At 44.0% G+C, this 27,648-nt stretch overlaps 1 protein-coding gene and 1 non-coding gene across 6 annotated transcripts in view; one reads left to right on the plus strand and one right to left on the minus strand.

The window, feature by feature from the left end:
* The first annotated feature begins 548 nt into the window (after positions 1–548).
* Npnt (nephronectin) overlaps positions 549–27,648 on the plus strand; it is a 69,011-nt gene continuing 41,911 nt past the window's right edge. Inside the window, exons 1-3 of one of the 5 annotated variants that reach the window (XM_021157580.3) lie at positions 549–809; positions 2,558–2,658; positions 18,996–19,046. In XM_021157580.3, coding sequence (XP_021013239.1) covers positions 739–809; positions 2,558–2,658; positions 18,996–19,046 — 223 coding nt within the window. In that variant the 5' untranslated portion in view covers positions 549–738. Of the gene's footprint in view, positions 810–908; positions 1,005–2,557; positions 2,659–18,995; positions 19,047–27,648 lie in introns of those variants that run through there. The other 4 variants (XM_021157582.3, XM_021157581.3, XM_029475504.2 and 1 more) reach the window with 4 other exon arrangements.
* LOC115030683 (U6 spliceosomal RNA) lies at positions 10,340–10,446 on the minus strand. Its single transcript, XR_003836287.1, has one exon. It is a non-coding gene; the product is annotated as a U6 spliceosomal RNA (small nuclear RNA).

A 27,648-nucleotide genomic window follows, 5' to 3' on the forward strand; every position in this document is an offset into this window, starting at 1 on the left:
CTTCAGGAGACAGACAATTTTCCAAGGTTCTTCTTCAAAATTCGACCTGAGAGCCGAACCCCTTCCCCCGCCCCCCGTTAAAAGGTGCAGGGATTTTCCAGCTCTGTAGGAGAAGCAATCTGGGTCTGCCTGCCTTAATCGGTCCAGGAACCCCTCGGTAGGTGCAGAAAAGTTGGGTTCTCCCCTGTGGCCCGCCTGCGTGTGTATGTGGGGGGCATCTGTCTACCCCCACAGAACGCCTACTTCCACTTCCAACCCCACTGTCGCCCCAGCCTCTGGCGGCTGGGCTCACTTTTTCAGGCAGGTCACCCGGCACGCCCTCTCCCTAGCTCTGCTCCCAACTTTTCTCGCAGCCGGGGGGCAAGCGCCACCCGTGGCCGAGGCTGCCTGCGCGCCGCATCCCCGCCCCTGAGCCGCCCCTGCCCCTGGGGCCCGGGGAGGGGCGAGCCCCGGCGCGCGCCCAGGGCACCAGGGCGGCGGGGCAGAGAGGGCGGCGGGCTGCGCGGCGCGTCCCTCCCGCCTCGCCCCTCCCCGCGGGCGGCGCGGCTCCCGCCGCAGCGCCTCCCCTCGCCAGGAGGGAGCCGGAGGGGCTCTGCCAGCCCGCCGCAGACCTGCCCGGCTGCGCGCCGCGCTCTGTGCGTCCCAGCAGCCGCGGGTGCCGCGCCGAAGGCGGCCGGGAGATCCCGGGACGCTCAGCTCCCCGCAACCCTCAGCGTCCCCGCGTCCCGGTCCTCCGGCATGGCTGTGCTCCTAGCGGCGGTGCTCGCGTCCTCGCTCTACCTGCAGGTGGCTGCCGACTTCGACGGGAGGTGAGGCGGGTCTCGGGTGCCCTCCCCTTTCCCGCAGGGACCTCGAGTCGAGCAGCCTGGCTCCGGGCTCAGGAGAAAGAGAGGCTCGTGCCCCGTGTGCGGTGAGAGCGGGCAGGAGCCGGGACACAGGTGACTCGTGGAGCGTCCCTACAGCCAGTGATCAGGATGGACTGTGTCCCGAGGGGAAACTTGCAGGTGACCGGCGGTTCGATAAAGGGTGGCGGCGAGGACGGTACTTGGAACAAATGGCACCCGAGGGCTCTCGGTTTGTGGGTCGGAGTACACAAGCTTAACATGAGTACTGAGAGGAGGCGCTCGGTGTGTGTGTGTGTGTGTGTGTGTGTGTGTACCACGCGGCACCGCTCAGACCTGGCGGGCCTGACTGTTGCTTGCTCTGACAGGTCCCAACAACCTCCGGCAGGGTCTCTGCTGTCACTCACCGTGTCCCCCCAAGGCAGCTCACCGTGCGATCTCCCCGGAGATCCCGGGCTCAGTCCCCACTGAAGGCCTCAGCTGGACAGGTTTCCCGCTGGCTCACACCACCACTCACCTCTGTCCGCATCCCTCAGAGCTTGTCCCAGGGCTGCCTTGAAGATGCCGCACCTGTTTTACCTGCAATCTTGGAACGAATCAATTCCAGGATTGATTGGCTTTCCTGTCCCTGGAGGGGACCAGAGGAAAAGCCACAGAGCGCGGAAGAAAAAGGCACCCGCTCCTGGTTCACCACCTGGTCGGAGGAAATAGAAGTTGGGGCTGTTTTGTACTTTGGGCCTGAGGGTAAAGCGAAGATGAATTGAAGAGATAAAGAGTTTAAAGAAAAGTGGAAAGCAGCCAGAGGCTAAGCCTTTTATTTTCCAAAAGCAATTCTTTGCCCACATTTGGATTTGTGGTGCATTACTTTGGGGCACACACATTTACAAAGAAGCACACACACACACACACACACACACACACTTGTAATTTCTAACAGCTTTTAAAGGGCGTCCCAAACAGCCTAGGTGTCCAGAAAGTCTGGTAGGTGTGAATCTAAACAGTCACAGGTGTAAGTGTGATCTGATGCATAAATCTGAATCCTAAACTTGCAGTCTCTCTGGGTACACTTTACATCGGAGAGGGAAATAATGTGGATTGCTGATGCAGACAGCTGGTAAAATACAAGGACACTTGAGACACTTCACGGCCTGGTTTTGGGCTTTTCTTACAGCAGTGGTGGGGAAGAGGAGGAGGAGGCGGCAGTTGTATAGAAAGAGCTTGGTTGCATTTGATTTTTGAATAAGCTCCTCTTCTTGCCCATTTCCTTATCTGCCCTTTATACGAAGCAAACATTCTTTCTGCTCTGACAGATCTGTTATTCAGCACATTTCAGCGTCCCGGTGCATTAGTCAAAACTGCCCCCTCCTCCCCACCCCCAACAGCTGTGAGTCTGGCTAATCTGTTTTATTTCAAGCTTTCAGAAACCATCCCGTGAATAGTAGCCTGAGCTTTCTTGGTTGCAGCCAACACGGTTTCTTCTCCCTACTCCTGTGGGCTGGGTGTGTGTACATTTAACTTTACAATTAGAAATTAGATCACTGGAGGACTACTACTGAGAAGGTGTCTTATTCTCCAATTCCTTGCAGACAGTAAGGAGCTTGTAGAAAATTACTGGGTGTGGTTTAAGTATATATATTTTCTAAATAAAACAAAGGGGAAATTATTTTAAATCTCAGGTGTCTTTATTTATTTTAAATATTTTATTTGTTTGGTAGGTGGCCCAGGCAAATAGTATCTTCAATCGGCCTATGTCGCTATGGAAGCAGGATTGACTGCTGCTGGGGCTGGGCCCGCCAGTCCTGGGGACAGTGCCAACGTGAGTATTGGGGCTGGAGACTCCTGTTCCTTGGTGTGTGTGTGTGTGTGTGTGTGTGTGTGTGTGTGTGTGTGTGTGATGGTTCTAGACTTTACTCTGCACTTTGGAGGGCTTACCATTACTGAATAAGTCTTAACTGTGCAGATCTGACCCAAATCTTTATTCTGCCCCTTTCTAATTAGAGGCACCTGTGTCACAGTGCCAGCGTTGCCATTTACAGAGAGCCACTTACTGTGTTGTCCAACAGCACAATGTATTTTATTCTTTTATGTGTAAGGGTGTTTTGATTGCATGTATGTGCACCACCTGGTGCTGGAGGATAGCCTGGTACTGGAGTTACAGGTGGTTGTGAGCCAACATGTTGGTTCTAGGAATTGAACGCAGGTCCTCTGGAAGAACATCAGTCTCTTAATCACTGAGTCATCGCTCCAGCCTCGGTCTACACACTTAACTTTTGTTTTCAGTTCCTTCCGCTCTAGGGTTCTCATCAGGCTTCCTCCCTCCTTTGCTCCAAGCTCTGAGATGACGGTGAGATAGTGAGTCTAGACACTATTTACACTAAATAAACTGGGAACTTAAGAGTTCCTGTAAAACCACCACTGGAACTGCTGTGTAAGGTGGCCGCTTGCCGTTTCCAAGTCTTCTCCTCCTCTTCCTCCTTTTCCTCCTCCTCCTCCTCTTCCTCCTCCTCCTCCTCCACTTCTTCTTCTTCTTCTTCTTCTTCTTCTTCTTCTTCTTCTTCTTCTTCTTCTTCTTCTTCTTCTTCTCTCTCTCTCCCTTCCTTCTTTCTTTTCTTTTCTTTTCTTTTCTTTTCTTTGGGGATTATTTATTTTATGTATATGAGTTCACAGTAGCTGTCTTCAGACGTCCCAGAAGAGGGCATCAGATCCCACTACAGATGGTTGTGAGCCACCATGTAGTTGCTGGGAATTAAACTCAGGACCTCGGGAAGAGCATCCCATGCTCTTAACCGCTGAGCCATCTCTCCAGCCCCTTCAAGTCCTTTTTGATGAAGAGAAGTTATACTGACATCCACATGAGCCAACTGATAGTGTCATAGGAAACTTCTGGAAAACATCGTTTATAGATTCCGTAATTGATCAAAGTCTTATATAGTAAGTGACAAATCAGAATACTGATTTCTATTTTATTCATGATCAAAGTAGATACTTTAATGATACAACTGCTAGTCATAAACAAAACTTTGAGTGATTTGGCACATTTCTCAGATTTTACTTCGATCTGGACCTCCAAACTTTATCCCACTCTTCCTATTTTCCCCTCTCCCTCCAAAAAAAAAGATGCACCCTACCCCAAATGATCAAGTACCTTTCTGAGACATCCGTGGAGATGATGGGGGACTGAGGAGGGCTCTACAGTGGGACTTCCACCTTGTCAGCCATGAAGTGTCATAGAGAAGGAGGATCATAAAGTCCAGAGGGCAATGGAGGAGACTGGCTCACAGATGGACTGGCTGACTGAGGAATCAAAAAGATGAAGAGTCCCCTCAGCTGATACCAATAATCTGCTACTGTTTGACTTGGTTGAGGAAGGAGAGCGATTGCCACAGGTTGGCTAGTGGACATTCAGGCTATCGTCTTTGGTTGAGGACAGGCAGTGAGTAGTAATTGGCTTCTTATTACTTGTGCACACTGGCCCCTTGCTCATTCCAACCTTTGCCTCCTCCTGAAGAGAGATGGAGTTTCTAGTTTCTAGTACAAGGAAGGACCAGGCACTGTTGGCTTTCACTGGTCAGTCAGTTCAGCATTGTTCCTGCAGGAAGATGGTCCAAAACAGGGTTGGCACCTGGTGGAGAGTCGCCTTCTGCCAAACACATGACAGTGTTAGAAATACTGGCAGTCAGAGGTTCCTTCGCAGGTATAAAGGTTGGTGAGCCACCAGGCAAAATAGAGTATAGTCTCTCTCTCTCTTGGTCCAATAGGGAAGCAGTCCATCCCAGATAAAAACATGGTCAGCCTCTTTGCAGGAAGGAGCCTATCTTCCTTCTTGCCTGCAGTAACTTTCAGGAAATGGGGGAATCAAACTCTGAAGGGCCTCGAGGTCCACACAGTCGCCTAGCTCTACCCAGGTCAAGGAGGCATGCCCTGGCAGAATGCCCTGGCGCAGCAGTGGGCCACACCTTCACACCTGCCCCGGAGGCAGAGATTAGGAGAATGTAGGTTCAATGCCAGGTGTGTCGAAATAATTCTAGGGTAAAAACCCCTGGGCTCCTGAGAGGAATTCCCCAAGCAACACTCGGAACTGTTCTATTTTTCTGTACCGAGTAATTAAAATGTCTCAAGTATGCACCAGCTTGGCAAATCTGCATCTGGATAAGTACGGGGGGCTCTTTAAGGTTACAGTATATTATAAAATGTAACCAACCAAAAGATTTCCCAGGCTTTTCTGTCTCCCTTGCCTTTCCTAAAAGACTGAGGGCACTGTCAGCTTCAAGCCTTCATTTCCTTTTTTACAAGAATGCAATGTAGCGACATTCAGCATTTCCCTTCCCCTCTTTGTTGCTCCCGAGTAAGGAAAGTGTAACACAGAAACTGAAGACGGGAATGGTCACATTAAGGATGTATGTTACACAGTCCTGCATGTGTCACAGGTCATCTGGGGTGTGGTAAAGTTGGGGAACCAGCGTATCTGGGGTGGGGGACATAGACTCTGGTTCTAGACAGCCTGGTTTTAAATTCCAGTTTGACCTTCTTGACTGTGTGACCTTGGCTGAGCAATTCACCGAGTTCCCGTGCTTCATGTCCTCTGTCTCTAAAATCATTCTGAAATCTCACGCACCTTCACGACACAGAGCGCTCACACGAGTTATCATTTATAAAGCACAGAGAACTGTTCTTGGCCTAAGCAACGGCTATACAGTTGTACTTGGTCATGTTTAATTATGACTACAGTTCTGGAGGACATATGTATATGTCAGATTCTGTGTTCTTCAATCACGAAAAATCCACACTCGGATCACTACTGGCCAGATTAAAAATGTTCCCAAGCTCCCCTGGTGCAGTGAACTGAAGGCCCTTTAAGTTGAAAGAGCCTCAGCCATTACCACTAAAGATGGGGAGACTGTGGAGATGAATCCAGGGGTAGAAGTATTCTTCTGTTTGTTTTTCTTCTGCCAAGTCTTAGATGGTCCAAATGTCTCCTGTCAGTTGCTGAGTCTGCCTTCCTTTGTTTTGCTCTAAGGTAGAGGAATGTGAGGGCAAGAGGTCAGCTGGAAGGGGCAGAACAGTACCAAGAAGTGGCTTGTGGGATGAATGAAGTATCTCTGAACAGCCCCGGCTGTCTCACATGCCTTTACAAATGGGGGACTTTACAGTCAAAATTCAGTTGAAATAAGTCTGGTAGTCAGCTACCTCTGCAATTTCTAACCTCGTTCTACAAAAGCATAGTGTGAAAAATATTTTGGGCTCTCTGACCCTTAACTAATCTGAGTGTTCTTTTTTTCCCATGTCGCTTGCTTATCAAAGGTGCCGTGGCTCTCTTCTGATTAACTCACTTTGGAATTTTCCTACAAATGGCTAACACTAACCGGAAACACCTGTGCAGCTCAGTTCTCTCTAGGTAGATGCGTTAGTGGGGGAAGGTGGTACCCATATTATGTTGTCTACTGGATTTTATGGCCTCTGAGCAGAGGCCCTTCAGGGAGTGTCTACTCTCCTGGGTTGAATATTTGTGACATGTTTTGACCCTAGTGTCACCTGAGTCCTATGATCTATGCAAGACACTCTGCATCTCGCTCCTGCTTGCTCTCCTTTTCCTGAACTTGTTTGGAGAGACTCACATTGCAGGGTCACGGAATCGTCTGACCTCCTGTCTGGCTTACTACCATTAGCTACAAAACCACATTTAACTCAGGAACTTGCTATCTTTCTCTCCAGGGCTATTGAGGGACAGAGTAGAGGAACTGCCCAGTGGGCATGGGGTCTGTCCTCATATTCCCTGCCCGTGCCACCCGGAGTCCACTCTTAGCATTCCTGCCCTGCTGGAAAGGCCTGACAGTTTCCAGAAATAGGCAGGTTGTGTTTTCATAGTTCATTTTTGGGTTAGATCTTTGGCGTCTTTCTATTTCTTTGACTCGTTGTTTTGTGTTCTCGGCTCATAAATAGCTCTCTTCCACATAGAAAATTCCACATTTGATTTTTCTAATTGTCTCGGGCCTTTAAATGCATTGAATATTTATGGGCTTCATCATTATCCAATGCAGTTCTCTTGCAGTCACCTATGTATTGGTGGCTACATGTTTACGGCTCACAGGCCTCGGTCTCTCAACTGTTGTCACCATGTGTTTGTTTCTTGCTTGTAATTTCCTGTACTTTAGATTCCCCATCAATGGCACATTTCATTTTAATTACGTTAACGTTTTCTCTCCTTCTGCCAAGTGGAGACTTCTGTAGTTGAGGGTTCTTGGGTTTTATGTCACTTTAAAGGCTCACCATGCAGCTGAAGGGGGTGTGCAGTCCTATAGGTGGAACAACAATATGAACTAACCAGTACCCCAGAGCTCATGGCTCTAGCTGCATATGTAGCAGAAGATGGCCTAGTCGGCCATCATTGGGAAGAGAGGCCCCTTGGTCTTGCAAACTTTATATGCCCCAGTACAGGGGAACGCCAGGGCCAAGAAGTGGGAGTGGGTGGGTAGGGGAGCAGCGCTGGGGGGGGGTATAGGGGACTTTCGGGATAGCATTTGAACTGTAAATAAAGAAAATATCTAATAAAAAATAAAAATAATAAAGGCTCACCATGCAGTACACACAAGTAAAAGCACTGGATAAGTTGGGGCCTTGAGCTCAGGCCCCTCACTTTTTGTACCTGCTTAGCCACTAGCAGATCTCCAAGGAAGGCTGCCTGTAAACTCCACTGGAGAACTTCCATGGTGAGAAAGAACACAGTGTCTGGTACTAAGCACTACAACTTCTTCTTGTTATGACCATAGTATTTTCTCTTGAATGCACGCACTTCCTAAAGAGGCAAAGGAAGGTTCAAAGTGCAGCTCATTCCAGGTCTTGGCTTCAGAGCCCTTGGGCTCTCAGGGAACTAAAGGCTATGCTGTGGGTTGATGTGGTTTTGTAGCCTTTCTCCCTAAGAGCAGAGCAAATGCAGGTTCCTCGCTTTGTTTCCACTGGTGGGTTGGGAAAGAGTGAACAACCGCATCCACAGACGGACAGACTGCCATTAGTTCTGGACTCAGTCCTCCTGACATGTTAGCCACAGAAAGCCCACATGAAGACTTCTTGAGGTTAATAGAGAAGGGACCCACCATGGAAGAGCAAATCTGAAACCATTAGAAGTTATGAAATCATTGTAGTTAGAGAATGTGATACTGGTCAGTGGTTGTGGATACAGGAGAGGTTGATTGTCATAGTATCGAATTGTTTCTGCATTTCAGCTAAGAGGCTGTTTGATAAAGGCATAGGACTCGGTGTCAGTAATGGAGATACTTCAATTTTATGATTCCTATTTTCTTTATGTTTTTGCTCAGAACCCGAGTCTTGGAAAAAGAATATGATTTATTGGGTTTTTGGGTTTTTTTGACTCTTGTACAGACCATTGATTGGCTGTCCCCATTCATATAATTTCATAAGCCACAACTTTTAATTTAGGTTTTGATCACCCTCTTTAAGATAGTTATGAGTAAATTAGACATTTAGAAATTAGAAAATTCGTCTTTTCAGCCCTGAGGATAAAACCCTGGGCCTTGCACATGCTGGGCAAGTACACTGCCACCAAGCAGCATCCCGTGGTCCTTCAATAAGAAGTCATCTTTGGAAAGTTATATATATTCCCCTCACAGCCCTGTGGGCATGGGGTCTGTCCTCATAGTTCCTGCTCATGCCACCCAGCACTGTAAATGTAAACAGTGAAGTAATCCAGCGGCTGAATTTATTTACCCTGTGTTAATCCCAAATAACTTCACAGAGAAGCCAAGATTTATTTAAAACTGCACCTCCATCACTGAGCAGCTAATGATCTATCCTTACTTTCTATGCTAATCTGGCTACCTCCCAGTCCCATCCTGTGATGCTTGCATGCTATCATTGATCTGGCTCTTTAGACCCCCTTATCACCGCTCCAATTCAGCCTTCTCAGTACATCTGGCCTCCTACCTCTCATTAGTGGACATCCCGCCCTATTCTCTCTCCTGCCCAGCCATTGGATGGTGAGCATTTATTGACAAGGCACAGAATAAAACAGTAAGAATTGTTTACACAAACTTAAGACAGGAGATTCTTGCTAGAAACATTGCAATGCCGTGTCCGGATTAAAACAAGATATGAGGACAGAGACATCTCCATTTGAATAACACACGGGTAAACTTTACACAGTGCACAAAAACATTATGCCTACACAGAATCCAATCCTAACATTACTCCTAGCAAACATCTTTCCATTGGTAGCCAACAAATAAAACAACTTGTGTTGAGCATGGATTATATCTTACAAATAAAACAGTTTATGACTGTTCAATTATGAGTACTCCAGGAATAACTGGGAACCTGGGGTGGGCATGCTATCTGGGGCTATATGAAAGGTTGCTGGCAGGCATCTCTGTCAGCTTCATAGCCCATTGTCCTCAGCTCTCTAGCTTCTTCTTCCAATGATGAGGTTAGATGGTAGAATCTCGCTTGTTTTTAAGGTAGGAATAAGAGCAAGGCCATGGATAACTTTAGAATTGCTTATGTCACCAAACCTGCGTCTCCAAATCCTTAAGAAGTGAAGTTGGGTTTGTTGCTGTTGTAACAAAGGTTTTTCACACACACACACATACACACACACACACACACACACACCACTTCCCTGGAAGGTCTATTTAGGAACATCTTGTTCCTTGAGTGACTTCGAGTGGTCCTGGAATGCAAATTCCAAGCACAAAGTAGTGTTGAAGAATCTTGACCTTTCCAAACAGGTAGTTTTTGAGTGCATGCAGTCTTCAAAGATCAGTTTTAAAGAAATGCCTTCACTCTTTCCTTTCTTTCCATGAGTGGAAATGATCTTTGAAGTAATACCATTAAAAGCCACTAATTTCCCAAGCTCCTTCCTATAGGTAATTCGGGCAGCTCTTAACCTTTACAGACTAGAAGTTTTAGTACTTCTCAGGCTGAAGGGACAGCCTAGTGAGAGGGAAGCTCAGTAGACTCTGACTCATTATCAGCCAAGCCTGTCCTCACACCCCTGGCCTGTCCTCACACCCCTGGCCTGCCCTCACACCCCGCCACAGGAACACACTGCTGGGCACACACAAGCTCTGCACACAGGGACCAAGGAGCAGCGTGGTGGTGTCTGCTACTCAGAAACTGGCTCATCTGATCAGAGCACGTGTGCTTTCTCACCAGATACCCTCCCTCTGGCGAGAGTGTCCTGCCCACCCACCGTTCCTACTTGATGCTTGCTCTCTATCTGCCAGACTCATGCTCTGTACAGTTCAAGTCGAGCCAGCTGCTTTGAGGTGATCAGTGATGTTGCATGATCACCCCCACAGTAAATAAGGGATCTTATTCAACAGAGAGATAGGACTTTCTCTGCAGTGGGGGAGGGGTAGGAAAGCAGAGTCTGTTGACCCAGCCTTTCTTACTGTCTCCTCTACAACAGAGAGGTGACTTTGCCTTTTCTTCATTCAAAACTTACTGCAAGTTTATACATTCACATGAATACAGAAACTGATGCGAAAACTATAAACCGCTTAACGAATTTGTGTGTCATGCTTACACAGGGGCCATGAGCATCTTCCCTGTATTGCTCCAATTTTAGGGTATGTGCTACTGAAGAGAGTGCGCCTTTTTCTTTCAGTTGAAAATAGGCTTTTACTTTTTGTCCCAACATTTGTTTTTAAGAATCTTAAATTTAGAAAGGAAAATGTGTTCACTTCCTGAGATAACCATTCCTCGGAGACATAAGTATTATCAGGTGCCCTATGTAGCTTTCAGAGATATTTTTCATATTCTGGCTAACTTCTCTGTCTCTCCTACCACCTACCTGCATGGTACAAATACAACCTAGTAGATAAACTGCCCTGTGCCTTCTTCGAAGAACACCTTAAAGTCATTTTCTTATCATCCGTATGGGAAAAGCCTCCTTCTTATAGGTTCAAAGTATTCTATGGTATGGCTGTCCTGAAATTAATTAAGCAGTCCTCTACTGCTAGATCTGTGTGCTGCTTCTAAAATAACCTTGATCATAATGCTGAAAAATGCTGAGTTGTGGTCTCCTAATATGTAGGCAGAGTTCTGTGTGTGTCTGAAAAGCATACGGATTCTTAGCTTTGATCAGTGGGAGAGTGGTTTCTCACTGGGTTACGCTGGATCCAGAGACTGGCCTGTTGCCTGTTGCTTGATCTTAGTATACTTTCCTCTCTACCTTCTTCCAAGGAAGCCTGGCATTAGTCTGACCCTAGTTTAATCCAGGTTTAATGTTTCTTCTTAGTCCAGTGACCTTTGACCACTGGCGGCAGAATGGACTGAAATTTGTCTATTTGTCAAAATCTCTTCCTGGCCTGCAGCCATTATATTGTCTAGTTTTATGAATATAGAGTCATTTTCTATTTGTAAGAAAGATTCACATAGTCTTTCAAAACCTGCTTTTAACTTCAGCCGTAATTCAGTGTACCTGAGGTGAGTGCTGTGTTACTGGATCCGTGATGTATGGGGAAGGAGTAGAAGCCAAAGCTGGAATGCTATCTGGGGACACATTATGACAGAAAGACCAAAAGCCCTGATCACAGTGTTTCTAAAGCTGTGGGATGTGGGCTTACATTTTCTATTGCCTATTCTGGTTAAGGCATTTACATAATACATCTTTCATTTAAAAAAAAAAAAAGCTAAGAAATGGATATTTAAGTAAAAAGTTGAGAAGGAGGTGTGGCGGGCCAGAGAGAGGGAGAGAAAGCCCCCTGGAGCTGCAGAAACAGTACGTTATCTGTTACCTTTCTGTTTTCTCAACACTAAGTTCTAGTCTCCGGTAGAGAGTCACTGTTTCTTACTGATCTATGCAGAAGTGTCTACATAGTTTCAAGATTTTTCACTTTTTGTGTAGCAATAGCATAAATTGAAGCTCTTCTGTACCCTTTCAAAAGTGTTTAAGGACCACTCCTTACAGGGCCATGTAAGCCTGTCTCAGTCTTCTAAATGGCTTCACAGTTGGCTATCGTACAGACGTACAGTAATAATCTCCCACTTATATGCATGAAGGTCGTTTTCAGGATTATGTCTTTATAAGCTATACTACAGTGACTCATCTGGATGTCCGTCTGTCACCACTGCTGTCTTATACAACTACATACAGGAAAACTCTTCCGTGACATCCTGTTTCCACATTGAGAGAGCCTTCATTTTACTCTGCACTTTCTTTATAAAAATGTACTTAAAACAGAATAAATCATGGGTGACTTTATAAGGAGATTTTGTTCCTACTCAGTCACTGTCTACTTTTGGTCCCCCTGAAGATGTGTTAAAACTTAAGCAGATTGATCTCCTTATTCCGATTTGCTTATGTCCTCTCTTGTTTGTAAAATGACGCTTTTCAAATCCTTTTCAACCATTGTTTTAAGAGTAGAAAGTGTTTAAGTAAGAAGTGGGAGACAGAGAGCAGGAGGCTAGCATCGTGGGTGAGTATGGGGAGGTGACCGTGGGCTCCACTATAAATAGGTGCTGGGAAGAAATCAGTGGGAAATTCTTACACTAATTTGTACTCATTAGATATGAGCATAGAAACTCATCACCATCTCACTATGCACCCATATAAATTACGGTGTGGGGTAAAGAGACAAACACAGATATTATACCCAGGCACCATATACCCGCCTTATACTACTACATGGTCAATGGCCAGTGAAGCGAGCAATGGTGCTGCTTTCTTCACTAAGCTCTGTTCTTCAAAGCCTCATACAGGAGTTCTAATGAAGCCTACTTGATCTCCTAGTCTGTCTGAACCTGACAGAGGGCTGCTCTGTATAAACTATTTAGGGCTGACTAGATAGAAGCGGAGCATGAAGAATGAGCTGAATATACGATAGTCTGGAATCCAAACTTAGGTCACTGCAGCGTGAAGCGAGGCTGATTCACATGGATCCCTCACCAAGCACCTTTGACAATGGGACCTGAAATCCTGGTGCACGTACACCCTATAAGAATTTCTCTTCCCTCCCTCCCTCCTTCCTCCATGTTTCCTTCCTTCACTCTTTCTGTCTCTCTGAAAACAAACTAACATCATAACTGTCCAAATAATAACGAAAAGATGGTGTGTGTTCTGAGAGGGCACAAATCCAGGAAGACCCCTGTCCCCTTAGAGAAGCAGAAATTCCTGTTCCCCAGACAGGAAGCAGCAATCTGAGCTGCTTGGATTCTCACCTTGAACAGCCTTGGAGAACCAAGGAGTTAGCATTTTCTTCTTAATGATATCAATGTAAGATTTGTCCTCCCCAAACAGGAGATAGCAAAGACAGTTTAGATTGGGGGGAAAGCAGTTGCATTGGTCTAAAGTGGTTGTCAGTCCTTCCCTAGGAACATGTAGGACAAGAAGAAAAGTAATTGTGCTTACTGAAAACATGCATGTTATTAGTATTTGGTTAAGGAATACCAATTTGGTTAATTAATACCAAATATAATTTTCTACTTTCATATACTATAACATTGTTTTAGGTTTTTTATTTCCTTACTTGTTAATAGGTAATTAAAGAGACAATTACGGTCATAATGAAGTTCTCCTTAAAGCCAGCATAGAGGAATATATTACAGCCCAGATGAGTTACTATGGTAAATATTCACAGACATCTTCTGTTCGTTCATTCCATATCTTTCTATAAGGAACTTGAGTTTTAATTTGTCGCGATAAAATTCCTAAAGCAATATAATTCTGGTGGAGGGAGGTAGACACAAATATCAGGATGATTTCTGCCTTTAGAATACGGTAGCTGCATCTGGAGAACAAACAGCCTCACCTCCCAGCGGGGCTTCTTCCACTAAGAGTCAGGGCTAGCACTGGTAGGTGCCGAACTCCAGGAAAGCAAGATTTGTAAGTAAGGATTTGATATAGATGACTTTTGTCAGTGAAATTTAAAGCCAACTACTTAATTTGGTAATATCTCTCCACCCATTCTGTGGAGTAATGGCGTACATTCCCCAGAATGTTGTCCAGTTTCTCTGGCTGTTTCCCTGCTAAAACATAATCAGATTCTGTGCTTGGTCAGCATTGCCTTCCATAGTGGATATTATTCATAGACTCTTTCCATAGTGGATATTATTGATAGACTCTTTAGGGACTATTTCATCACAGTTTAAATTTGTGTCTGTGTACACAAAAGGAAGAAAAGCACTCAGTAATTCTTAGATTAATATATACTCTGTGAAGTCAGTGTTATTTTTCCTAGTCATGGGGTTGTGCATCATTGATCCCAGTAATCGAGACGCAGAAGCAGGCAGCTTTCCAAGAGTTCAAGGCCATCCTGGTCTACAGAGTGAGATCAGGACAGCCAGAGCTCTGCAGTGAGACTGCCAAACCAAAACCAAAACAACAACAGCGGAACCACAAACCTCGACAACCTTCAGTCTTATTTTTATAAATGCCAAATATCAAACCCAATTTCAATGAATTCCATAAATGATAAAAGGTATTTGTTGCTAAACTGACAGTAATTGTCCCATGCATAATTTTTTCTTTTACTTAATTGAAAAACATCTTATACAATACATTGTGATCATGTTTTTTCTTCCCCCAATTACTCCCGATTCTTCCTACCTACCCACCCAACTTTATGTTCTTGTATGTTTTCTTTTTATAAAAATTAACATTTATTTTTATTATATAAACATAACATACATTCACATGTATGATTGTTTTGCATACACATATGACTAGGCAACATGCCCATGACATGACTTGTGTCCATGTAAGCTAGAAGGGGCCATCAGATCCCTGGAACTGGAATAGCAGATGGTTGTAAGCTGGCATGTAGGTGCTGGGAATCAAACCTGGGTCCTCTAGAAGAACAGCCAGTGCTCTTAATTGATTAGCCATCCTTTCTAGCCCCAGTTTTTAAGTTTTAAAAGTATGCATGGGGGTGGGGAGAGACAGGGGGTAGGTACATGCATGAGTGTACCTGTAATGGCTTGAAAAAAAATGCATTGAGTCTTCTGAAACTGCAGTTTCAGGTGGCTGTGAGCCACTCTGTGTGGATGTTGTGAGCCCATTAGGTGCTCTTAATCACGGAGCCATGCCTCCTGTTCCTAGACTCTAAACATAAGCTTCCCACAACCAAAATTCTTTAGTATCTTCTCTACTGGGATATACCACACACACACACACACACACTCACACACACACACACACACACACACACACACACACTCACACACTCACACACACACACACACACACACTCACACTCACACACTCACACTCACACACTCACACACACACTCACACACACACTCACACACTCACACACACACACACACTCACACACTCACTCACACACTCACACACACACACACTCACACACTCACACACACACTCACACACACACACACTCACACACACACTCACACACACACACACACACTCACACACACACACATATACTCTCTCTCTCTCTCATGTGTGTGTATGTGTGTGTGTGTATTAAACTGGATACTTATGTTTTGTACATTTTATGGTATTCTGAGAGGTTTTTATTTTCAGATTGGAATTAAAATCCATCAATGAATTAAGTTACTCACCTTATCTTAGTATCTATCTACATATGGCTAGGGATTAAAATTATGATATGCTGTTTCACTTTTTATTTAAAATTGGGATTTAAAATGGCTTTTTTAGGAAAGTATAAAATTATGTATACATCTGCTCACTGCTCAGTTCTCTGCACTAATGAATCCTTTAATAGCCACAAAGGAGCATCCTGCAAGCTGGGCTCTCCTGGGTTCTTAACTTCCTGTGCTCTGCTGTCTGTCATCCTGCATGTTTGTGTGTAACTGTGCCAAGTTCACTAACTGACTGTGAAGAGATTTCCCCAGATTAATGCCAAGTCTTTGACAATGAGAACTATACAAGTTAAGGTTGGCATCTGGAGAGCTTTTGAGATTGGTAGCCTTTGTGGCTGGTGGTTAGGATTTGGCAGGTAGCTCAAGGGTGACATGACATGTGTTCCTTTCCCTCTCATGCTTGCCCCTCATGGTTGTCACTGTGAGGAGTTGGCCCCTGGCCTGTTGGGCCACATGTTTAAGGGACTCTGGGCCTCATGTTGTAACTGTACAAGCCATCTCAATGTGTAGTACTTAACTGTTTCTTTCCAATTTTAAGCAGCCTAACAGTTGAGTAGCTCACAATTCTTTATAGTAAGTTAAACTTCAAACAAGCAGATCTGCACTGTGACTGTGGGGTTACTACCTTCAGGTTCTGTGCCCTATCCCTCGTCTGGCTTCTTCTCGCATCTCCCTTCTTCCTGTCCTTACTGTTCCCACCATGGAGTCGAAGCTGGCCTCAGACTTGTGATCCTTCTATTTATTCCTCCCAAATGCTGCTATTAAAAGTGCATACCATCATGCATGGCTCTGAAGATTGCTTTCCATTGCTGGAGATCAAGCCCAGGGCTCACGCACATGCTAGGTCCACTCTGTACCACCGAAGTACATCTCCCCGTCATCTTTAACACTGTCTGAACCTTAGGACTGTCTCCAAATCCACAAAGCTGTGCTCAGCAGGCAAGAAAAGCTGGTCACTTAATAGTTTATTTAGTGTGCAACAGCTTCATAAACATATTCACGTGCTTATTAATTTTAAGGGTATGTAGCAAAGTGTGAATTATCAGAAGTCTCCGATGAATGGAGGCAGGGAAGACTGAGTCCTGCACTACAAACCAGTGGCTTTGCGGACAATGTTGAATGTATTTGACACCCATAATCACTTTACAATAGCTGTAGAGGACCAGATTATCAGGAGAAAAGTGGGCCAGGTTTTTCTGTATTATAACGAGCTCCAAATGAGCTCCATTCCAGAGCTTCTCACGCTGCACTAAGACACAGAGCACATGCAGGGAATGTATTTTTGGCAACTTTTCAAAAAAAATTGCGCTATAGGTTGCCTATGAAAATGTCCTTATCCATCAGGAGAGATTAGACCCCAGAAACTCTGTGAGTTTTAGAATGTAGGACATTGGCTGAGATTTAAGCTAGAAGTCTTACTAGGCCTGCTGCATACTGATACCAATCAACGTACCAAATCAAGTATTTCCAGGTTACCTCATGTTAATTAAGAAAAATGTGACCCAACCTAAAGCTATTCTAAGGAAATAGACTATACAGAACTGTTGGGCTGTGTGGTACTGAGAGAGCTGGCTTGTAAATAATGATGCTTTCTATCCTTTTGTGACTCTTTTTTCTTTCGTTTAAAATAATTTAAAATAGTTTTGCAGATAAATTATTCAAAGTTGGTTATGGAATGTAATAAAGAAATAGTGTTCGCTTACATTTTCTTTCTCATGCATAATCATGGCCACAAATCCAACGTCTAAATATGCCATCCGGAATGTGCCTTATGCTTTGACTTATTTTCAGTGTTTCTTTAGACAATATCTGATGCAGTTCATTATTCTATCTAAACAAATAGGTCTCTGTCAACATATGGTGGATTATTTTATAATTAAAGGCAATTAAAACAACATGCAAATTATAAACATAACCAACACGGGGAAAAAAAGCTAGCAAACCTGGGCCGGGAGATAGCTCGGTGGGAGAGTCCACACAGGAGGATCTGGGCCTGGAGATAGATGGGTAAGTCCACACAGGAGGACCTGGGCCTGGAGATAGATGGGTGGGTAAGTCCACATAGGAGGACCTGGGCTTGAATCCTCAGCACCCATTAAAACAAGAAGCCATGCTTGATGGCAGATTCCTGTAAGTCCAGCATCTTTAGGAGGCGGTGTGGTCCCAGGAGGGACTGTGCTGGCCAGCCAGCCTCACCAAAGGGACCAGTTTCTGTTCAGTAAGAGATTCCATCTCAAGGCAGTCGGGTAAAGAGCAATAGAGGAATACACCCAGTGTCCTCTTCCGGCCTCTGCATGTGCTTACACTGGCATGCACACCCCCATACTCATGCATACAACACACATACATGCGTGCATGCATCCATAGAAATCACATATAAACAAACCAAAAATCCAGCAAACGAATGTAGTGTTTGCCTTTAATAATACTTTGTAATCATTCTGGGTGGATGGCTAAATTATTGCTTTGATCGAGTCAAATCAGCCCTGCAAATGCTTCTTCTGTTACCCCCACCCCCCAAAAGCCTCCCTTAAATTAGACAAATACACTAAACGATCATATGTTAAAGTGGATGTTTTATGTTTTAAAGAGGGAAGGCATTCATCCAAAGAGAGATGTAATAAAACCTTCTCTTCTCCCACCCCAGGACTCTAGACTGGTCCAGCACTGACCATTGTTTGTAGTGTTTTGGGTTTCTTCCTTTACCTTTCATTGAACTGGATATTAATGCATCTCCAAGGGAAATGGCTGAGGTTTTGTGGTTAGTTCTTGTTGCTATTGACAACCAAAGCAGCCACGCAAGAAGACAGAGCCGCGAAAGGGAAGAAGACAAACTTAAATGTGTTTTTCTCAAAGCTGGAGAGAAAAGGGAGCGTGTGGCTTATGAGAAAAAAGGTAAGTGAATGGTCATGACGGACGAGCTACCAGCCGGGGTACTGGTTGAGCCACAGTTGGTCATTATATTTTTTTTTAGTTGCTTTATCTAAAATTGATTTAAATAAAAGAATACTGACTCTAGAACCCAGAATCAGGGTTTTGAAAATGAAATACTGGAAAAGATACAGTGTTGCAAAAACTCTGAAATATTTCATTAGAACTTGGAATTTAGATGGCTGTCCCTGTTGCTCATTGTGTAGATACTTGCTGCTAGCCTTGGGGACTTGAGTTTGATCCCTGAGACCCACATGGCCGAAGGACAGAACCAACTCTGCCAAGTTGACTTCTGATGTCCAAGTGTACACTGTGGTACGCCTGCACATGCCCCTCCCCCAACACACACACACTAAAAAATGTTTTAAACGGTTTTAAGAAGAACTTGGACTATAGAAGAATAGCATAGCTTCAATTATTGCTTAATATTTTTGTTATAAAATGTTTTCTAATAACAAAATGATGACTAAAATATTACTATTTTAAACATGTCCTAGATTTTTTTTTGTTGTTTCAGAGAAGCACTGAAAGTTGAATGTGTGTAAGTCTCCCGGAATGTAACAAGTTGGTCATACCCGAGCCCCGCCTCCTTACAGAGAAAAGATCTGGAATTTCTTTTTTTGGCCATTTGTTTTGCAGCTTTCTACGTCTTAAGGCAGAGACTAGCAAGAATAAGGTGCCAGCTCAAAGGTTAGAGGAACATATTTCTTGACATAATTTTGGCTAATATATGTCTTGAAGGCCATAACATCTGAAAGATACTTTATAAAGCTACAAGAAAGGCTTAACATTTCTTGGTTTTGAGTGTCTTATTTGGGGGAAACTCTATTCCACAGAGAAGTGGGGTGTTTTGTTTTTTGTGTTTTCCCTTTTACTTCTTCTAACTTTAACTGAGTGGTTAGGTTAAACTTTCTCCTTTCAAATTTTATTTCTTCCTCTTGATTTACAAATCTAATAAACTGACCTCCATCCTAACCTAGAAGACAGTTTAAATTTTTAATTCCTAGAGAGGCAAATGTATATATGTATTTAAAGTCTACCAAGTGAAATTACTAATGCCAGCCCATCACTAACCTGTGGGAATTATGTTTCATGTTTATTAATTCTCCGAGGAACAATTCAGGTAAGAAATCTTTTTTACTGTATCAAACAACAAGCTGTATATTGAGCACACCTGCATCCTGGTGCTTTGGTTATACATCTGTGCACTGAGTAAGGTCACTTACCAAGCCCTTCACAACTTCAGCGAACAATTTGGGTGAGGTAATACCAAATTACAAAGTGCAATCCAAGGAGGCAACACAACATGGGTGCTGAAGGAGGTGTCCCATGTCCCTAGAGACGGTTCAAAGGTAGGATTTCAATAAGAACATTTGGTGAAAAAATTAATAGTACTTTTTTGAGGGGCGGGGGCAAGTTTCTGGTCATAAGTAGACTGTTGGCTACAGAAAAAATTTTCTCTTCTCTTTTCTTTTCTTTTCTTTTCTTTTCTTTTCTTTTCTTTTCTTTTCTTTTCTTTTCTTTTCCTTTCCTTTCTTTCTTTTCTCCTCATCCCCTCCCTCCTCTGTTCCTCCCGCACCTTCCTTCCTCCTCATTCTCTATCAGGTAGTCAGGTGTCTCTATGTACCCCCAGGTCAGCTGTAAACAAACTCTCTATATAGTCCAGACTGACTTCAAATTCTGACTCCTCCTGCTTTGACTTCCCCTGACCCCAAAGACTGGGATTACAGGTGTGGACTGTCAGATCCAACATCTGAGAACAATTTCCTTAACTCTTTAAGTAAGACACAATTATATTATTCTCTCCTTCCTTTGACCTCTCACCCCCCCAATATTGATGGCCTTTTCCTTTAATTATTGTTACATATGTATATGCAAATAACTATATAAATACAACCCACTGGGTCCATGTTGTGTCACTTGTATGTGTATGGTTTTAAGGCTGACCACTGGATATTGGATGACCATTTTTAGGGGGTTCCTCCCAGCGAAGGACTAATTCTCCCTCCGTCAGTAGTCGCTGTCTGCAGCTTTTGATGTAGGGGTGGTGCCTCTGATATTTCCTCCATCCACACTGACATGTCAACTAATGTTTAAACGGTTCCTGATGAATGTGTTCTTTCTAACGTAGATCGCAGAGCTCTGAGCTGTGTTTCCCTGCATTGTAGGGCGAAGAGCACATTTAAATTGCTTTTCATTTCCCATGTCCATCTTTTGTAAGAGTTAACAGGAAGTAGGACATTTTCCTCGTTGTTCATTGCTAGAATAAAGCCCTTTGCTGGAGTGCTGTCTTTGGTTGGCGCCACTTCTTTTCCCTGTTGTGAATAATATCTTTGCATAAAGCCCTCAGGGGAACGGTTTTGGTTAGCTCACAGTGCTTACACTTGAAATAAGTAGAAGAAAGTAGAGTTGCCCTCCGGAACCTTAGCGTTTACAGTTACCGTGATTTACCAGGAGCTAAATTTAGGAGCCAGGGGTGCACGGAGATGAACAGAGCATGGACCTTCGCTCTTAAGGAACTCAGTCATATAAGATTTTGGTCTTTATTCCTTTTATAACTCTAACATAGGAAAAAGTTAGGGATGAAATGTTGAGGGTGGGCAGACAGGATGGCTCTGTGGGCGCATGACACCTGGCAGGTGACCTGAGTTCAACACCCAGAACCTTTATAAAAGGTAGACCTGAAAAAACTGACTGCGCATGCGCATCACCGTGGCGCTCAAGCCCTCACATGTGTGGCTCCCCTCCCCCAATAACAATAAATGACAACTAAAGAAGAGTTGAGGAAGCTCAGGGGAAGAATCTATCCTTTCTGAGTCGGAGCAATGAGAGGTCCGTAGGTTCCATGGTGTTCAGTTAATTCGTCTGTTCAGTAAGTAATACCGAATCACATGCTTGATCTTGAGTTCCGCTCAGCATCAGGGCTTAAGGTCCACGGCAGCGCTGGATGAGAGAGATGTATTGTAATGTGATGTAAATGCTGTTGGACACTGCGAATGTGCGTCTCAGTAGACAGCACTGTAGACCAGAAGAGACGGCCCAGCTAAGTTGTGGATAAGGCAAGTGAAGGGAAAACAGAGAACTGCACAAAGATCGCAGAAGCCAAAATGAGCACATTCCAGGAAGTGTAAGCATCCCAGTTACGGCAGTGGGGTAAATGCTTGAAGGATGTCTGATAAGAGGAGCAAGTAGGGATGTCTCGGGAGCCTTTGATGTCATCATACTAAGTAGATTAGCCTTGACCACAGGGCAAAACAGGACCTTGGTAAATACTTGAATCAAGGAAATTGCAACTACCTTAGAGCATATGCGCTGACTCCGAGGAGCCCAACCTAAAGGTGAATTTCTTTCCGGTCAGGACACTTTAGCTTGTTTTTGAAATTGTCAGTGTTTTACAGGAAAACGTGGATTCCACAGACAGTGTTGAAAATCGGTGACTTGGCATTGCTTCAGGGAACCCATGGGCTAGAGGGTGTTAAGCAGCAGCCCGGGTGGAAGGAACCCATGCTCTGTTTTACCCAGGCTCACTTCCTTCAGGGCAAATGCCTGGCACGTGTAGACATTTGAGGTTTGGGGCTAATTTTGGAACTTCCTCTTTGGCAGTTTAAGGAATAACTATTTGAGGTTTAGAGCTGGAGTTTTTAAAAGTGCGAGGTGAAAAGTTAGACTTGGTTGTAAGTAGTGGGGAATAGAAAGGACAGTAAGGCACTGAAAAATCCCCAAAACAGAATGGATGGGGACTCAGAGCGTGAAGGCAGTGGTGGGGTGGGGTTTCCTGAGGATCTTTTCTGAGTACAACTTCATTTTAGCAAAAGGCAGATAAGACTCCTACCTCACTGGAATTCTAAGTGAGGATTAAATGAGAAGCTATTTACAGAGCACTTAGCTCAGGGACTGGCACATACTCATTCCAACGAAGTGGCTGTTGTGGAAGACAGTGAAGAAGAATGAATCAAGAAGGAGAACTGAGGAGGAGTCAAAAGTTTCCCATGTGTTCTTTGGTGAAAGAGAGGACACAGGAGAAGGTGTAGATGGTGACGCCAGTTTGGGACGTGTTAAATGCGGAATACTTGTGAGGCTTTGAAATGGAAAAGTTTGATGTGTTCCAGAGTCTGGCGGGCACAGGGTGATTCTACACCCCCCTCCACTACTTATATCTTCCTTTCTGCTCTTGGACCCTTCCAGTCAACTCGTTAATTGTCACAAATACCTAACAGAGGGTCATCTTGAAGTTGAAGAACGTGCCGTAGGCAAAATCATATCCTATTTGCTGAAGTGTTTCCTAAAAGCTTTTGTTCGGTTGGTGTGAAGATGCCATCCAGGTCACCCTGGGGCCCACATTTGAATAGAAGCAGTGATTCAGCATCTCTTTATATCAAGGGTGGAAAAAAGTCACCCTCTATAAGCAGATTCTCTCTCCCCGCCCCCACCGCCTCTTCTATTTGATGTCCCTAGCATTTCTAATTATAGACGACTGTTTAGAGGAAAGTGAGTGGTTGCTGGGAAGGGTGGGCGGGCGGGGTTGCTCTTGGAGTTTGTATGCCTTCCTAACTCAGTCAAGCCTGGGCTCACACCCCACTTTCTTTTGTATGCTGTCCTTACTGTCACAGCTGACCTCTGTGCCTTCTCTACATTCTGTTATTACATTTGCATGGAGCCTGGGTCATGCACCCTCCGCTGTTCTGGGGGTTTGTGGACCAACGTTATTTCTTCTGCTGCAGTGTTTGCCCCTGAGGGTGATCCAGCATTTCAGACACCATTACACCCAGTGGAGCAGCATCTGTGACATGCTGTCCAGTCAGTTCAGCCCACGTGTAAATGTGAAGGGATAGGACTTTCTATATTATAGGAATCAAAATTATGAAGGATCCAGGCCTGGCGGCACACATATTTACTCTCAGCACTTGGGAGGCAGAGATGGGTCTATGTGTTGATTTCTGGGCCAGGCAGGGTTTTGTCAAGACCCTGTCTCAAAAACCAACAACAAGGTCTGCAACCCTATAGGAGGAACAACAATATGAACTAACCAGTCCCCCCCCCCGCCCCCCAGAACTTGTGTCTCTAGTTGTGTATGTAGCAGAGGATGGCCTAGTCGGCCATCAATGGGAGGAGAGGCCCTTGGTCTTGTGAAGATCATATGCCCCAGTATAGGGGAATGCCAGAGCCAGGAAGCAGGAGTAGGTGGGTTGGGGAGCATGGAGTGAGGAGGGTATAGGGGACTTTTGGAGAGGAAACTAAGAAAGGGGATAGCATTTGAAATGTAAATGAAGAAGATATCTAATCAAAAAAATTTAAAAACCAACAACCAAAATATGCAGGAGATGTAATTCTAATGAGCAGATTTTTAGGAAGGACAATTTACTGTGAAAGTGAACATCTTTACTCTGCCTCCATTGTAACTTTATATTTCATTAACTCTCTCTTAGGGTTCAAAAAGGAACTTAGTTTACATGTGTTCACTCTACTGAGAATATATATATATATATATATATATATATATATATATATTCTGTCTGTCTGTCTGTCTGTCTCTCTGTGGCATGGCCCTTCAGGTGCAGAGCCTGTGCTGTTTCCTGTGCCTTTCTGACCATTCTGCTGCTGTTCATTCTGAGTCCCCTCCCCTGCCCACGTTATACATTTCCACTCCTTTCAGATTCATTACTCAGTCCTGAAGGCAGTCCCTGGCATTTTTTTTGTCTTCCACCTCTATGCCGAGAAATTCGGCTATGTTCTTCTAACACCTTGGATACCTGTCATGGCTGTCTCTGTCAGAAGACTGCGTTATGTTTCAAAGGAATTTTTGTATATTTAAAGAACTCAAGGTCTGGGAGCTAGATTTGTGAAACTCTTCAAATATACCATGAAATATGTATATGTAAATGTATGTATTTGTGATTTATAACAGACATATAGAGAGAGACTTAGAAAAAGCCCCGAGGAGGGCTGTACTTAGTACAAGAGGCTAAAGCCAATTTTGGAGATAGTGAAGGTAAAAATTGAGTCCTGAAGCCTGTCTACATATGAGTCTAACAGACACCATACGTGATTGGAGGTGACACTTGTGGATGGAGAAGAATTCAGACATACAATATGGCTTGCATGCTATCTAAGCACTCAGGCAAGGATGATGAGGCAAGGCAAATAAAGGGAGCCTATGAGTGAATACAGAGAGACCACCATTCCAAAATCTCAGTCAAGGGAAGCCTCTAATGGTGGCTTAGGCTTGGACTGAAGTCCACATGCTAGAGGGAGAAGGACCGTTGTGCCTCTCTCATTTAACCAGTATTGTACTAATGGGCATTTAGGTTATCAAGACTTGTCTAAGGTTTTCTATCAGTCAATGTGGGAACAACTAATAATTTAAAATAAATAAATAAATCCAAATGGTCAAAATCACAAACATCCCACATCCTATTAGTGTAGGCACAGTCCTAATACTGATTTAATTTTTGAAACAATGAGTGTGTGGCTTGATTCACATGTTAGTGAACTTTTTGAACATAGGGATTTTTGTTACTGAAGAAGGAAAAGATGGCTACATTAAAGTTTTTCTGTCCTTAACGATGACACCTCCGTAAGTTTGGTGTCCCCTTAGAGAGGATCAAATCTTCAACTAAAATAGATATGGTAAGTGTAAGCTAATTGAAACACTATAATGTGTTTCATCATTTCTTGATGAGTTGTTGCGTTGTGCTATCTGATGTCTTGTCAACATTGTTGAATCAGTCAGCACTGCTTTCTACAGCACTTTGTCGCTTTCCTAAACCCACATGACAAGCTCTGCCCCTCCCGGGTCCTTTGTTCTCAAGACATCTGTGCTTGCTCCCATGTCTCCTACGGAACCTACCTGCTCCAGGACAAGGGATCAGTCGCATTCACTTGTTATAGCCATAGTTCTCGTACTTTGTCTTGGAGAGGGCTTCTCCGCTTTGCCATCCTTAGGACACCATTTTAATGAACACTTAGCATGCTGAGATAGCTGATGCTCTGTGTACTTCACTGCAGGGTTCCTTTCAGTTCTCTCAGTAAACCTGGGGGCAAGTTTGATCTGAGTCATGTGAGTTTTCCATCAAGTAAAATGAAAAAGACAATGTGGTGAATGTTTAGCTTCTCGCCTAGCTTTGAGAGGAGAAAACAGCTGGGTAATCTTTATAGTTCATCTGTTTCCCCAGATTTCTTATTCCAATGTCTGTACTCAACCCCTATGAAGAAAACACATTGGAAAAAGGAGCAATAGCTCTCAAAGAATGCTAGTCTAGGTATCCATATTATCAAATTCTTCTTCTCTCTCTCTGTCTCTCTGTCTCTGTCTCTGTCTCTGTCTCTCTCTCTCTCTCTCTCTCTCTCTCTCTCAACCCAAGAAAGTTTCAGTTGAAAAGAAGGAAGAATGATGCCAGTGGATATCAATGAACTCCATCTGATGAACTCTCTCTGTAACTACTGACATTTTACCTGATTTCTTACCTTACTATCATTTTCTATGAATTAGTAGATGGTCCACAGTGGGGTGAGTTGAGCCTGTACCTTCTGTTGGCTTGTAGATACTCTTCACATCTTTTCAATGGTGCTTATGATGTCCTGCTTCTCCGGTTCCATCATATGTCTTACTACCTGGCCTCCTTTACAAGGAGGCAGCAAGCCTCTTCTGTTTTTGGAATCTCGTCAAGCCCATGGGTTCTGTTGTGGCTCAATTATTATACATTGGCATTATTACTCTTCTTGATGTTCCCACCATCCGGAATCTGGCCAGTGGGAACTCACCAAGCCAACTTCCACATGCTTTGCATAGATCTCCAACAGTCTGTAAATATGGTTCTGCTTTCTGCTGTGGAAGAATGCTGTAACTTTCTATGGTCTCCCTCTTTGAAGAAAGAAAAACCCAAGCTCTATTGTGCATCCTGCTACACATAGCCACTTAACAAGAAAACAGAACTATCTACCTTTCCATAGGAATGCACAGTAACAGCCTCTCATACGAGCTTAAACTCTGATTTGGCTTTACCCTAAATCCCACTCTGTCTCCATGAACACAGGAGCAAAATTTCAAGTAAATTGAAAAATGACACCAGTACCTAGAGAGATTTTTTAAAATGCTTTTTAAAAAAATGTATGTGTGTGTATGTGAATACACTGTTGCTCTCTTCAGAGACACCACAAGAGAGCATCAGATCCCATTACAGATGGTTCTGAGCCACCAAGCTGTTGCTGGGAATTGAACTCAGGACCCATGGAAGACCAGTCGATGCTCTTAACCGCTGAACCATCTCTCCAGCCCAGGAGAGAGTTTTGAAGGGCAATGGTAGCGTGCTCAGTGAGGATCAACAGAAGCTGGATGGAGGCACTAAGATGCATATGCAGCCTCTTCCATTCCTGTGGGCTTCTCTAGAAATACAGGCAGTTAGTGAGGGATGAAAGCGACACTTGAGAAATTCCTCCAAATCGGATGTTCCCAGAGACAGAAAATCGAAGCGAGCTCTTGGAAGGCACTGTTATTTATTTCACTTCGTTCTCTAAGTGGGTACCAATTTATCAATCCTGGCTTTTTTTTTAACTATAGTTCATTATTAGTTAAAAGTTTAATTATGATAATGTCAATTTTTGCAAAAACCCAAACAAACCAACCTCCCGCCCAAAAAACCACAACAACAGACCCTTATATGTAGCAATACTTCATTAAAGCTTCAGAGTATACAATGAGCAATAGAACAAAGAGATTATTGTATTTTAAGATATTCTAGCAGGTTCCTCTAGAGTCTTTGGGGATGATAGACTGTTTCTTCAGGGCACTTATCCTTAGAGGTGTCACTACGTGCCATTATGCATTTGAACACCAATCTCGGCTCTCATTCCTCTCTGCTTAGCACTTTATCATAACCTCTCCTTCCTATTTCCAAATTACCTCACACTCTGGCCTCCCTCTTTTTTTTTAATCCACCATTGGCCTGAACCAAGATGTTTTTGCTGAAATTGGTCAACTCACTTAGCCTGAGCTGATTTTCAGCGGCAATGGCCACATCTTTCCTGCCTTATATGGATACTACAAGGAAAAATTCAGCCACGTGAAATGGTTTTTAATTTAGTGTCCAAGAGAGCATTTACTCGATAGCCTTTTAGATAAGAACCAGAGGTTCTTTACACTGTTTTTAATTACAGCAGGAATGTAATGTTTTGAGTTTGTTGAATAATTGACGAGTGTCAATACGATGTTTGGGGCAAACTGAGAGTTGTTTTCATCTGGAGATCTTGCCTGATGGGTTTTGTTCTGCATGGGATATGTGATGGCTCAGGGCCC

Source organism: Mus caroli, unplaced genomic scaffold (genome assembly GCF_978045245.1).
Source record: "Mus caroli unplaced genomic scaffold, Mus_caroli_1 scaffold_3, whole genome shotgun sequence".
Taxonomy (NCBI): domain Eukaryota; kingdom Metazoa; phylum Chordata; class Mammalia; order Rodentia; family Muridae; genus Mus; species Mus caroli.